Raw genomic sequence first — 13864 nt, 5'->3', positions numbered from 1 at the left:
AAACTGAAGGGATTTCATGTACTCCACTCGACTTATCTTGTCGTTCAAAAGACGCTTTTGCGATGGTGAAGCATATAGACAGAGAGACACTTGACAAGTCAGGCAGCAATTGCGTCTTACGATCAGCTGCAAGCGCAGCTTTTACATGTACGCTAGTTATTTGCAAATACCTTTGCCGCATGCGGATTGGTTGTTTTCTATTTGTGGAATACTTTCGGTATCTTCATAAAAAGCCAATTTGTGAAATAAGGACATTCCCTGGATTCTGCTACCGTTATTGGTTAATTCTTCACACATTCCCTACGATGGACTATGTTCTCAACAAAAGGTGAGCTGGTGAATGTTTTTATGCTCACGACGCATGCCAATTGAAATAAATTATGCCTTTATAAAAGTGCTCTATTTGTGACCAGCGAGAAAAATTCTTTTCACATGGTGCGATGGATAAAGTGGTTTGGAAATCTACCCGAGACACTCTCATCTATGCAGCTCGTTACAAGGAAGAGAAAAAATCAAGTGATGTTAACAACGAAATATACTTTGGAATGATTTTTCTGGACGGTGCATAAAAGAAATGAGCGTGTCTTTGGCCAATAACAACAGACTTAAAAAGTGAAAAGTAGCAAAAAAAATGAGGATTGCGAGTCGTGACAAATATGTCGAATGAAAACAATACCGAAATTGGTAATAACCTAGTTTCGGTATGATAAAACTGTTTAACATTCGAAATTCGATAACGTTGACTGCAGTCATGAATGAAACTATAATGTATGTTGAAAAAAATGGTATGGGTTATGAGTCTAATCCTCGCGTTAATGATGCCAAAAAATCCCTAGAACCGATTAACACATTGTCATTTTGCCGTAATGGAAGTGAAACTGAATCTGATATTCAAATGAATATCGTCATTAAGACGCCTCAAAAAATTGGAAGACTTATAGCTGGGAACATTTTGTTCTATTTTTTGAAAAGGGTCATCAATGATATCTTCCACTGACACAACGTGGTCATTCTTGAAAAGTTTTTTTTTTTTTTTTTATCCCAAACTACAGTATTTATCCTTCAATAAAACACTTCATTCCTCCCTCTCGCAAATCATGTATCTACCGAAACAAGCTTGAATTTGCCGATTTCTTAAAACTGTAAACTATGAAGTCAGAAATATTTGCCCGCAAGGAAATTCTTGCCTCATTTCTGTTCCGATTCGGACGTACTGTTTTATTTTTCAACCTTGCCCCGTATTCTTTGTACAGAATAAAACAACGCGACCGATTATCGGCACTATTAATTGGGCGCGTGGTTCGCCTCGTAACTTTCTTGTCTGTTTCATAATATCCTTCATGCATTCATTGATTATCAAAGCCGTGAAGAACATTATGGATTTGAAAGCTCCGATGTTAGTTTTCCCTAAGCTGCATCATAAGGGATCCCATTTCAGGCGCGTAACCCTGATAGCATCATCCTGAGCCGAGGATGTCCTTAAATATTCATAGTATGCGAAGGTTTCGATGGGCTCGAGGATTGCAGAAGCAGTGCGAAAGCAGGCATGGAATTAGTAACAACGTGCAGGATCAATGGTGAGTGGGATCAAGCTCGGACAATAATTATTGTTGACGTCCTTGTGTAAGAGATGAGATCTGTCAGCATAAGAGCGTTCTGTAACAATTACTACACAGGTGCTCATGCTGCTGGTCGGGCTTATCAGAGATTACAGTATACAACCTGGCATTGCTCGATTCTTCGATTATGAACCCAAGGCTGAGACCCCGCGCTGTTTGGCCGTTCAATTATGTCGCGTAAGCTAATTCCAGCATCAAAAATATTCATTTTGATTCTGCTTCCTGAACCTGTCACATATATTATGCTTCCATCTCACAACTAATCAACGCATGTAGGTGTCAATTCCTAAAAATTTCAGCAGACGATGCAGTCGTGCCTACAGCATCATAGATGGCCCAACTCAATCGATAGGGACATCGTGATGGACGGACGTGGATACCAAAAGTCTATCAATAAAGTCGACTGCCTTAGGGGTCATCCGTTAAGGGGACTAGAGCGTAGAAACAGCCGAAAATGCAATTTTTTCGAGAACCTGTTAGGAACAAATGGATGCCAGTAAATAAATTTCCTTTTTGCACAGTATTCATTAATGGTTTGAATAGTATAAAACAAATTTTTTTAATCATATAAAATTAATAATATTGACAGGATGTGGGGTAAAAGGTTGGGCAATTTTTTTCACATATGTTTCCTTTTGTAGCGATACCCTAAATTCTACAGGACCGATTTCATTGTCAGTCAAGTCTTACTGGAATGCTTCTAGGACTAGTATTATTCGGGCCATGTTCAGAGAGAAAAAAAATAAATAAAGCTCCACCATTTTCGTAAAAACATCGATTTTTCTGACTAGAAATCGAATTGATAATTAAGAAAGTGAAGTTTTTGCGGCTACTTTCGTGCACAGACTGAAAATGACGCTCATAACGAAGATGTCGTTTTCAAGAAATCGTCTCGATTAAAAGATTCCTGCGCTATAACACGAAGTTTCTAGTGTAGCATTCTCCACCATCCTCTATTGTGCTACGATTTTTTATCTAATTCAGTCTTCTACTGGTTGTTTTAGCTTATCAATGCACCTGGTGCGGCATCTGGATTCCACAGAAGTCGAGTTCGGCTGCCAAATTCGTAATTTTTCGAATTCTTTAAAAATTGAACGGCCAAAATACACAGAAGAGACGCCGCTCTCGGAAAAAAATGATTTTTGACGCTCCAATCTCGGATAGGGGGGGAGGTTCAAAGTCTGACAAGACGTGACGAGGGGATAAGGTGGGGGCCTCAAGTTTCATGACGTCACATCTAATATAAAATATTGATATAACTGAGTATGGTCACGGGCTAAATAATCGCTATATAAGTATGTTATATTGAAGTTTAACATTATTTGTATTATTTCCGCCCGGATTATTCGTGCATCGAATGACCGTAACGCCTTCACTCGAAGCTTATTTCCGCACCTTGACAGTCATTTTGTTTTTTAGTTCTGTTATGTATTTGTCATTGAAAATAAACAAATTGTACAAGACCTTGCTTGATAAACAATGTCGACGATTCTCCATGGTTGGACGAAAAAGTGTGAGACTTCTAATTTTCTCATTGCCATTCAAAAACATAACGAAGTGGTTACTGTGTTGGTAATGAATAACGTAAAGGAACGGTTTCAAAGTCTATGAACACAAGATGATTCATTTTTTTTTTTTTTCAGCCAAGAACAGTATAAGCATAGACAATTTTTTTCTACTCATTTTGAGTACCTATGTATTGTCGGAGATCGTACAAATTGTTACTTTATTTGAAAATAATAAAAAATAACGATAATATTAGGAGTGCTGTTTCAATCAAGTTCTAAATTGCAAATTACCGAATGAGTCACGTCACAACAACGGAGGAGGTGAGTAAGGGGGGGGGGGGGGGGGCACAAATCATGAAATGACCCTTATGGTTAGCCAACACATTTTGGCCCATCAGTCAAAGGCTTGTCACACGGATACTAATATTTGTAGATGAGGTAACAGAAAGTGTCAACTGCAGATCACACATGCGGACTTGAATCACGACTCCTAGAGATTTTGGTTAGTGGGTGTGTTACGGATGAAATATCGATGCTTGCTTAATTACATTCGCTGTCTTATGCCAGACAACTACTACATGGATAGAACTTAAATCACGAACACAGGTGTGACGCAAACAAAGTATCGGGAACACTTGTTACTTCATCACAGTATAATACATTCGTATGGTTTTTCCCTCACAGACAGTCATGAAATGATGCTCAAGCTATCAGATACTGATACCAAACAACCGCTTCATCAAAAGTTTTCGGACGTAACGATTTCGTTCTAGCACCTACTCGAATAAATGAATTAAAATTTTGCGCTTTCGGCATTTAAACATTGACTAGAACACAATTTACTACTTTCAGATACGATTGAATTTTTCCTCAGCAGAATTCTGCGTCTTCAGCTATTCTTTCCCATTGGCGGCTAGTTCTGGCATCATAGCCATGGATGTGCTTCAAGTCTTGGATTGATTTACATAAAACATCATTATTATTATGAATCAAGGTACAATGTTTCAAGTGATGCAGTTATCTACGTGGATATTATAAACATCTTTAAATTTTTTTCCTCCTGCATCCTGCAGCATCGGACATGCTTCAGGAATAATACTGACATGCCTTTAATACATTTGATTGGGCACTTCATTCATTTAATATGAATCAAAATTCAACTGACATGATGTTATTTCAATTTAATCATATTATTGAGATCGTGAATTTGTTAAATCGTACTACTTTTGTTTGCATGCTATAAGAGGCGGAGAGCCGACAAGTTTTCAATACTTGCACCCGATCACACACTGCAGATTTGGAACCATTTTAAAAATTTTGCCATCAGAGTTTTCATGTTTGGTTGCAATCAGATTGTTTATTGCAAATGAACCATAACACGTACATCGTGCTTTATTGAGGAACTAGCTGCCAAATTAAAATTTAATATGATAAAATGAAAATTCTGTTCAGAGAAAAAAATCTTACTCACAGTTAAGAATATTTGAATAAAGACTCATAATATCTGACATCACCTAGAACCAAACCGAAGCTTACCTCTATCTATAAGAATTTGGTAAGTGGTCGCTCAAGTCTGTGATCCCGTTCTTACTTGGCTTACAAATATCGTTACTTCTCGAAAACTGTCGATCTGGTTGTCAAGAAATACAGCCTAAGACCTGGTCAGACGTTGTAGCTATTCACATTAAAAAAAAAAAAAAATAATCACAACCGGTTCCGTTGTTTTGTAAACTACATGAAATACGTTAATTCGTTGAAACGAGTCGCGCGCCACCTACAGTGAAATCGTTATACCAATTCATATACCTTCGTAATGGCAAAGGAACGCATACAGGACAAACAAAGAAACATTCATTTCTAACCGGACAAACACAAAAAAATTAGGTTTTATAACTCAGAGACCTTCGTGGGCTTGCGCACAACAACTCACCAAAGTCTCATCGCAATCGAATGAAGGTTATAGGAACGCATATGGGACAAACGGACAGATGTTCGTTTTCATATATATAGATATGTGGAAATTGCTTGCAATCATTCGTTTGTCAAAACAAAATTTTCACCTTCAGTGTCCATGTCTTTATGACAGAGAGGATTTCGTCATGTTATGTATAAAGCAAGTAATGCTGAGCTGTGAAATTTAATTAAACTTTCTGCCACGGGGTATAATTTGTTAAGACTCTACTAATAGTTTCCGAGTTTCAAAGTAATTAATACCCACTATAGATCCTATACGTATCCTGAACAGATTGACGAGCATTTCCAATCGTTCTAGAAGCCAGTACCTATACTATTGCTTGAAATAATGTGTTGTTCCTAAAGCACTTACGAGTTGGCAATTTAAACACTTTATACGAAGCGTTTTTGTTAACAAGATTGCTACGATAATTAAATTGGTATTGGTATCATCACACATTTTTGTATAACGACCTTGATGAGTTAGACACAGCAGTTGACTAAGTATTTCTGAAAGATCTGAACTATAGGGTCACGACTTCAATCCAGAATGATATTCTTCCAACACCTGCTTGGAAAGTTTGATTTTCGAAGCCTGTGGAGCGTGTTTAAAATGCCCCATTATCGAAAAGTGCGGTAAAACAATGTTGGCGCAGGCGCATGATTAAAATGCTGTTCCTACTTTACACATTAGGGGTCTCTTTAACACATGCGCACTTTCAAAAAACTCACTTTTACGCGTTGTACTTTCGAACGTAAATATCCAACCCTAATTTTACGCAATATTAGTGGCAACATCCTTGCTTCTCAAATCAAACTTTCTCTGACAAATGTTGCAAAAAATATCGTTTCAGAAATCACACAATTTCCGCACTTTTGACACGATACAGTACTCCTAAATGTGTTATTACATATACCAGTGTTTGGTAACTGTACTTCAACACCCGTCAGTGGGTTCTCAATGCCAGATTGTGGTCCAAGGCTTGAGGCACATCGTCGTATCCGGGTATATAAGGGAAACCGGCTTTACTCCCCTTGTTAATCAATAGGTATATTGGGTGGCCGCAACTACGATACACTTATGCTCGTAACTTTGTCAGCGCTATTCCGTGACTGAGAACGCTTTTCATCGGCTGTTCAACAGTTCGCTCGAATTGTTCACTAGCTTGAAAAGAATCGTATCGATTCTTGCACAGCGTTTCAACATTCCTTCGCGCTACCGCATTCTATACGCCTACCATGCGGGTACACAGGCCATATCTCTCCTCGCTACAGTTTGCCGATGAGATGAAAGCCAGTTTGAGCAATTTGCGATGGTCTCACTCGAAAGCCCGTTGTGTGTACACGGTTTCAGACTCGAAGTGGTACGGTCAAGTACGTCAGGAGAAATAAGTTTCACAGAAAAATGTTTCAGATCAAACTTATGGGGTTCCGAGTGGGACGTGAGATGGCGTTACCAACACACTCCTTGGTGATCGTACTTGGGAGGGATCAAGGTCACCTTTAATTTTTTGATAAGAAGCTCATTGTTTTTATTGATAGATGAAAAACAGATAAATCCGATTGTAAACATATTTCGTAATCAGCTTCAATGTCTCAGAACTTGCAGCAGTTTTGGATTCGAAGAGGATGCACACTAGATTTGATCTAATCTCGAGCAAAGAAATAAGGTCATAATTTTCAATTTATTTCACGCTCATAATTCATGACTCAAAATTTTGTAGAACTTGGATAATTTGAAACTATGAATTATTGACATTTTTTTTAATAAGGTTTGGTGACCTTTCATTTCCACCAATTTTGCAAGACGAGCCATATGCACGAACAGTACTTTCTTCATGAACCAAAACATTTTACATGTGAAATATACGAAACTTGATTCTGATCACTAATCATTGTGGATTATAGTGCAATAGAGGAATTCAAATCACCAAATTTATTATTTCGCATTGCCTATTACGAAAATAAATGTCTCCCCTCTGCTTCCCTCTATCACTAAACCACGTTTAAAACCACTTTGGACTCAAAAGTACTATCACTGGGGAGTCTGAAGCTAATTGCAAAATTTCGTCTTTTTCGATTCATTTGACAGTCAACTCGAATCTTATCTCATAAAGCCAACAAGTTTGGCATAGAGAAATTTGAGACAATCTCAACTGCTTCTTACTGGATTCACAGCAAGAAAGTTATTGGTAGCATTATTTGATCTTCTCCTATAAGCTCTAACACTTTTGTCACAAATATTCCACTATGAAACCAATATTACCTCAGATATCCGAGCAGTCCAGTTGAAATAAAATGTATCCAGCGTACGTATACTGCGTACATGCTTCGACCTGAGGGAGTGTCGTGTCATCGAATATTTCTATTCGTACATCTTTTGTTTCTGAAGAAACCATGTGATATTTATTGAGGAAGACGGTTTGCTTCATTCGTAGAATTAATCAATTTAGGGAAAAGTTTTTGGTATTGAGACGAATAAAAAGAGATTTCACGACGATTCCACAGACTTTAACGAGAAATATTGCAATTGCTCCTGCTATACGGTTACTGCGTCAGTGATTCGGTGGTAACCAATAACTATACGAATTACAAAAAAAAAGTATGCCTATGCATATTTATGTTACATGGCCGTTCATTCAGTGAACGCTTTTCTTCAGGCATTGATTCACCGGTGAATTTACCACAGCTTGACATTTATGTACATACATATGTAATATATGTATATTATGTACCAATTATTTAATCTAAGTTGAACCCAGTTATTTGATTTAACGAAATACCGAATGAAAAATATTTAACAGTTGCTATTACTTTACTATTGCAAAGCTTTACAACGTCAGATTGGAAGTAAACAGTGAACAAGGGTTTGAATGGAGCACAATCCACGTATTCATTTTCCAGCCAGAACAAACCAATTTCAAAATTGTGAAATATCTGTTATTTGTGATTGTTTCGTTGTATTAGCACTAAAAAGTTCAACTTCATCATTATCGAGTATGGGAACGTGATTGTACAAAACCTTTGCTGCAATTTGATGAAATTGGTATCGCGTTCAATTGGTCCTATGTTTGGGATTTCGAGAGGAATTTGGAATCGAACTCGGGTTCGAATTTCAAAGAGTCCCAGATTCGGTATAAAATTTTGTGCTACATGGAGATTCTATCAATTATTATAAAATTTCCTCATCGTTTCATATCCACAGAAAACACAAAGTTGATATCAGTAACGTTAATATAACAAAACATCTGAAAAAATCTTACTATTTCTTATTACTTATAACTTTGAAGTGACTTTGGAATAGTTGATTATGCACAATCTGAGTATAATCATTTTCTTCAAAGTGCATCGTTACAACAACGTTACAGAGGTCAAACATATCAGGACATTATCTTGAATCTTACTGCTGCGAAACCGCAGTTATCAGGTGAATATATATTAATTCAGACCTGGGTTATCCATTGGTCAGCCCTTGTCGGTCACCGTTTGATGAATTTATCTATAGTCGGCAGATAAGCAACGATTCTCAATAATTTTGGTTCGTTAATTCTCTGTCAATAGCAATTCAAATTACTGAATACGTGCGTGAGCTTGAATTTTCTGATGGTACATCATATAATCATGAATGGCGAAGGAAATTCAAAATGAGAGAGATAACTGTTTAAGGAAATTTAGACCACCTAACACTGCGGTTACTTGTATGTAATTCAGATATCGATATGCACACTCTGTAATAAATGTTGTTGAAATCATCTGTAAGCGTGACTTGATTTAGTTTTTAAGAAATTAGAAATTATTTTCTTTTATTCGACCTAAAAAACAATTTTAGATTCAATGAAACTGCTGATTATTGACGCAAAGTACTAAACAATATCGTCAGATTGAACAAAGTTTCACTGAGTTTATGAAATCATCTACTACCGCGTAGCAATAATGAGCAGATTCTGTGCGTCGAATAAAGTTTTTCAGGTCTGAGCTAAACTATTTCGAAGGATTAAAGAATTACTGATAATAAATTTTCACTTTCTCTCTCTATAATAAAACGTCTCTGGTAATAAGTGAATGAATATCATTCAACTAAGAATAAATTACATTGCATTTCGTAATGTCAGTATTCGTGAAAAATCTTGCCAATTTAGTATCGTAATATTGATATCTAATAATATTATTTACAAGATTTTGTAGAGAGAGAGAGAGAGAGAGATTTCTAGTAATCTCAGCACTTTTATAAGCAGGGAGGAACGTCGATAAATTGGAGAAAAATCGTGAAAACCGCACAAGGTGATATGTCCCATTTTATCAGACATACGTGTCAAATCCGTACCGTTAAGGAGCCGTTCAATACGCCACGGTAAAAAGACACATCAATCCGCGATAAATAGTGTACAGTATCTGCAACCAACTAGAGAATAGCCAAAACACTCACCTTGATTCGACTGCCATGACGATGGGGTTCCGTTGTCTGAGTTGCCGGCACAGAGAAAATTGCTGACAGGTGATTCGGAGCCGCCGCGGCTTACGGCGGGTGTAAAAAACTAGTATAAAAATCCAAGTAAAGAGTAAAAAAAATATGAGACAGCACACGTGGCTTTCGCTAGACCATTTCGGTATTGTGACAAATTTATTCTCGCGTCAATTCAACGGAACAAAGACGAAGAAGTCCGGCTCGCGAGGCTGCGGTCTAAAAACAATGATTTTGTTGGTTCCCGGTACCTTAGCAACGGTGGAAACTGCCGACCTAAACGGCCGTTTGTGGCGCTACGGAACCTGCGTCAGGGAACGCAAAGCGATGACGCGATGCAGGCGACGCGACGCGGCGCTCACGGCGCAAACTCGGCAACTCGGCGTCGCGGCGTTCTCGAACCAAGGGCACAAGAGCCGATTCCACTCGTCGCGTCGCGGCGTCGTCGAGAGAAAACACAAGAGCTGCTTTCGGACGCGTTCAGGAATGTTTGGTAATACGAACGGAGAGGCTGATCGTGAGCCGAATGCTTGGAACTTTGTCGGGTCGAACGGTGCGAAGCGTTAACCGCACTGCTGCCCGGATACGATAACGCAACGTAACGGGGAACGCGTGTTGCCCTGCCATGCCGACGATAACACGACCTCCGTCACGGCGTTGGGTCCGCCTGTAATTACGCTTCGTATTAATCTATCATCCTGATATTGCGCGTGGGGAAAATTTTCCAGATATCCTGCAGAAACGCGGGCCATATAGGGTTCCGCGGAAGCCCGATAGAATTACCTTAATTAATTACATCGATGGTATGTGTGTGTATGTGTGTGTGTGTGTCCGTTTCGCGAACTGCTTTTCAGCCGGCGTGGTGGCTACGTCACCTTCCCAAAAATGCTCATCAATTTTTATCGAAATTCTAAAGGGAAACGGTAAATGAGCCAATTTCATAGCGAGCCGGGGGAAGATATGGATTCTAATGAAAATTGAAAACCTGAACAAGGATCAATTCAAAATTTGATGGAAGATGAGTAATGATGCGAAAAAAAATTTCATTCCGTCTGATAGATCGGCATAACTTCAATGATCGATGGCTGGTGATTAATGAACTAAAAGCATCGTGAGTTGTAGTAAGTTCAATCTTTTATACATACCTACGTAAAGATTTGAGATTTTTGGAAATAATTAGAAACTAACCGAAGCTGCGTAACGTGCGGTTTTCTTGTTGAATAAAGCGCTACCTCAGGTTCGAATCTTCAGCTCAATAATCTGTAGACAAAATTCTTTAGACATGAGTCATGGGTAAGAGATACGAGAACCGCAAGCATTTCTTGGACTTTTATGATGGAAAAGACAGACAGATAAAAAAGGAAACAACAAAATTAAACGTGGTAATACGGTTGACATTCATTGAGAAACTATGTCAATTTGTAAGAGAGTGCAGCCACAAGTTGCAAAATTTTCCATACTGTGCAGGTTGTAGTTAATAAAAAAAAAATGGTTTTTGACTCGGTCTGTCAAATCCATTGAGAAATTACGGGCAAGTACAATCATTTTCTAAGACTTGGTGAGCTTCCAAGGCGTGAGAATCTTTAATACGCCTCCTTTTAAGCAATATCGTATAATGACTTCGGACGATATTTGTATACGATGACCAGATTGGTTAAGGGGGGAACCCAGTTTAGACCGATCGAAAAATCGTCTTTTCTTTATTGCATGAATCATTAGTATAACTATTGAAGAATATGTGGTCAAAATATCAAAGCAAAATTCCCATTAGTTCGAATGCAATGAGCACTTAAGTGACCGCCCGTCGGTTCTGAGAAGAAGCGCACGGTAATTATAACGGAGCGGTCGCCCAGGCCCTTCTTTTCCAGCTACCTGCCTCAATACCGCTGTGCTATTCAATAATAGAATAACGCATATGAGCAAGAAGAGGGATTGCTATATGGTGCTGGAATAGCTGATTAACCGGTGAGCATTTTTTATAATTAATTACTGCCTTGAATTTCTCGTTTTCGCTACATTTTATTTCAAACGCGTTTTTCTGGAAACGACTTTTTTTCGACTTGCGTACATTCTAGCTCAAAAATTTATCGATCAATCGTTCTGAAATTTGGTGTAGATATTCTTTGTTCAATTCCACGTGATACGAGCCTAATTCGGGGATTATATTGTTATTAAAAATATATGTTTTTATGCAAGAAAGATGAAAAAATATAGTACAAAAACATGACATTGTGTTCAAACACCTCAAAAACATGCAATTTTCAATTTGTTTGATCAAAATTAGGTTCATATTCTTAGAAAATATGTTTTTGATGAAAAAAAAAATCCTAATGATTACAGATAAAAATTGCGACGTCAGGGATGTACGCAAGCCAAATGCTCGAATGGCAATCGCCCATGGACTGCACGCGGTAACTCCACTATTTCCGGCGGAAATCATTTGAAAAAATTTCAAAGTGTACTTGAAAACATAAGTAAAATATCCTCCAAGTTTAAACATTTTGTGATTATTCCTTCCTGGTTAAAAAAATCATGAAAAACAGCAAAATTTCGACCTCATAAACCGGTTTCCCCCCTTAAGAGAAAGACGCAACTATAATATAACGTAATACGAACCTTTTTGTTATAAATACTTCTATCATTTTTGGTATATTCCATCACTTAGAACGGGTTCACAGACTTTCATTGTAATCTCCGATAGTATTGCATACGGCAAAAAGTTTGAAACTATATTTTGCCATCGGATGTAAAATTGTTTATTCATAAATCGAAGTGGAATCTCATTTATTTGAAGTTTTTCAAGGATTGTATTTTATAGGTTGGGCGTTTCACCCACGAGGGTTCTCTGTTGATTATTTTCACCCTATCTAATCAAAAGTCTGATCGGTATGGGTTTCATAATCAAAGACCACAGAGTGAAGACACTCCGAAATGATGCATGTTCACTTACAGGATCTCTCTTTATTTCTTATAGCAATTCGCTGCAGAGGTTCTGGTCAAAAAGCTACTCCTGTAGTTTCTTCTACATTTACCTTACAGTTCTAACTATAGTCTTGTTGTACCTGTTTGACTTTCATGTATTCAAAATTTACCGCGTGCTTTCGGCCTCCGATCTTCATGCTTCTAACTATCTCTGCTCTCTACTTAGACTATTAAGTAGTGTTTTTTTCTACCCTTATTGTTGGTTTTTGTTTTGATTCTTGGTCCTTTGGTCCTTGGTTCTTTGTCATCTAGACAGTTTAGTTGATTCCACATTCTCGAACCATTTTTCCACCAATATTTAACTTTATGGAGCAGTTTTACGTTTTTCCGACCTGTGGCATCACTACATTTTATCCACAAGGCTCCCCCTTCCCCTTCCTTTCCCTTTGCCTTTTTGAGTATCCTCTTTTAAGTTTATCTCATTCCATTCCGACCGTCACTTTTCGATATCGTTACTTACATTGCCTAATAAGTACCAACCGTCTGTTTCTTCTTTGGCTGAAGCCTTTAGTCATTAAATTTGGGATCCATTTTTTTTTGGTTCTTAACACAATCCCTTCTTTCTGATGTATTATTTTTTTGTAACATTTTTTGTCATTCCATAGCTATATCGTTGTCATCCATCTCAGTGAACAGTTTGGTAGGTTTCACTGTCACTCAATTCTATCCTCTTACTGTTATATTTAGACTGTAACAACATCCAATTATATCTATTGATTGGAAAATTTTGTGACATATTGAGAGAATAAAAGAGCAGATTCTACTTAAAGCTGCAGAAAAAGATGGATACATCAGGTTTTTCGGTCAAATTTACTTCGTAAAATGCAGAATTTACTCCAAAAACGGTGAAAATCACTCTACGGTGACTAAAATCTGCTACATTTATAATAAAAAATGTAGTTTAAATGGGTATTTTTGACCAAAAACCTTGATGTGTTTCCTCTTTTCCTGCGGTTCTCAGTAAAATCTAGTCTATCTTTCTCGCCGCGTAGGCTTATGCAGTATCAAAATGCAAATCTCGACTGAAAGATCAGGTGCGTTTAGTATAAACGAGAAAAACGAGCCCGTGTTCACTTTACTTCGAAGACACGAAAGCGAATTCAGAACATGCAATCGACGCGAATATCATATATTTTTCTTTGGGCACGCAGATATCCGGTGAGATTCCTGTTAACATTTTATCAAGTCAGCCAACATTCGAAGTTATGAAATTTTGGCAATCCAACCAGCATAATAAGGATTTGAAAGCGTTCTTATTTACGGAGAATTATTGAGTAATTTCTCCGGAGTTTCCCAAGTGTTACAGATTCAAGTCGAAGTGATTATGGCAACGTCTACTC

General features: G+C 37.8%; 1 protein-coding gene and 1 long non-coding RNA gene across 3 annotated transcripts in view; one reads left to right on the top strand and one right to left on the bottom strand.

The window, feature by feature from the left end:
- Positions 1 to 9968, bottom strand: part of LOC124188035 (putative aminopeptidase W07G4.4) — a 48871-nt gene extending 38903 nt beyond the window's left edge. The window contains exons 1-2 of one of the 2 annotated variants that reach the window (XM_046580301.1): positions 9794 to 9968; positions 9507 to 9615 (exon numbers count right to left, since the gene is read on the bottom strand). In XM_046580301.1, coding sequence (XP_046436257.1) covers positions 9507 to 9523 — 17 coding nt within the window. In that variant the 5' untranslated portion in view covers positions 9524 to 9615; positions 9794 to 9968. Of the gene's footprint in view, positions 1 to 6318; positions 6344 to 9506; positions 9616 to 9793 lie in introns of those variants that run through there. The other variant, XM_046580302.1, reaches the window with a different exon arrangement.
- Positions 9968 to 12080, top strand: LOC124188040. Its single transcript, XR_006872230.1, has 3 exons — positions 9968 to 10663; positions 11396 to 11507; positions 11883 to 12080. It is a non-coding gene; the product is annotated as an uncharacterized LOC124188040 (long non-coding RNA).
- The last annotated feature ends 1784 nt before the right edge of the window (positions 12081 to 13864 follow it).

The sequence above is a fragment of the Neodiprion fabricii genome, chromosome 1, assembly GCF_021155785.1.
Source record: "Neodiprion fabricii isolate iyNeoFabr1 chromosome 1, iyNeoFabr1.1, whole genome shotgun sequence".
In the NCBI taxonomy this organism is placed as follows: Eukaryota; Metazoa; Arthropoda; class Insecta; order Hymenoptera; family Diprionidae; genus Neodiprion; species Neodiprion fabricii.
This window is presented reverse-complemented; position numbering and strand designations above follow the sequence as displayed.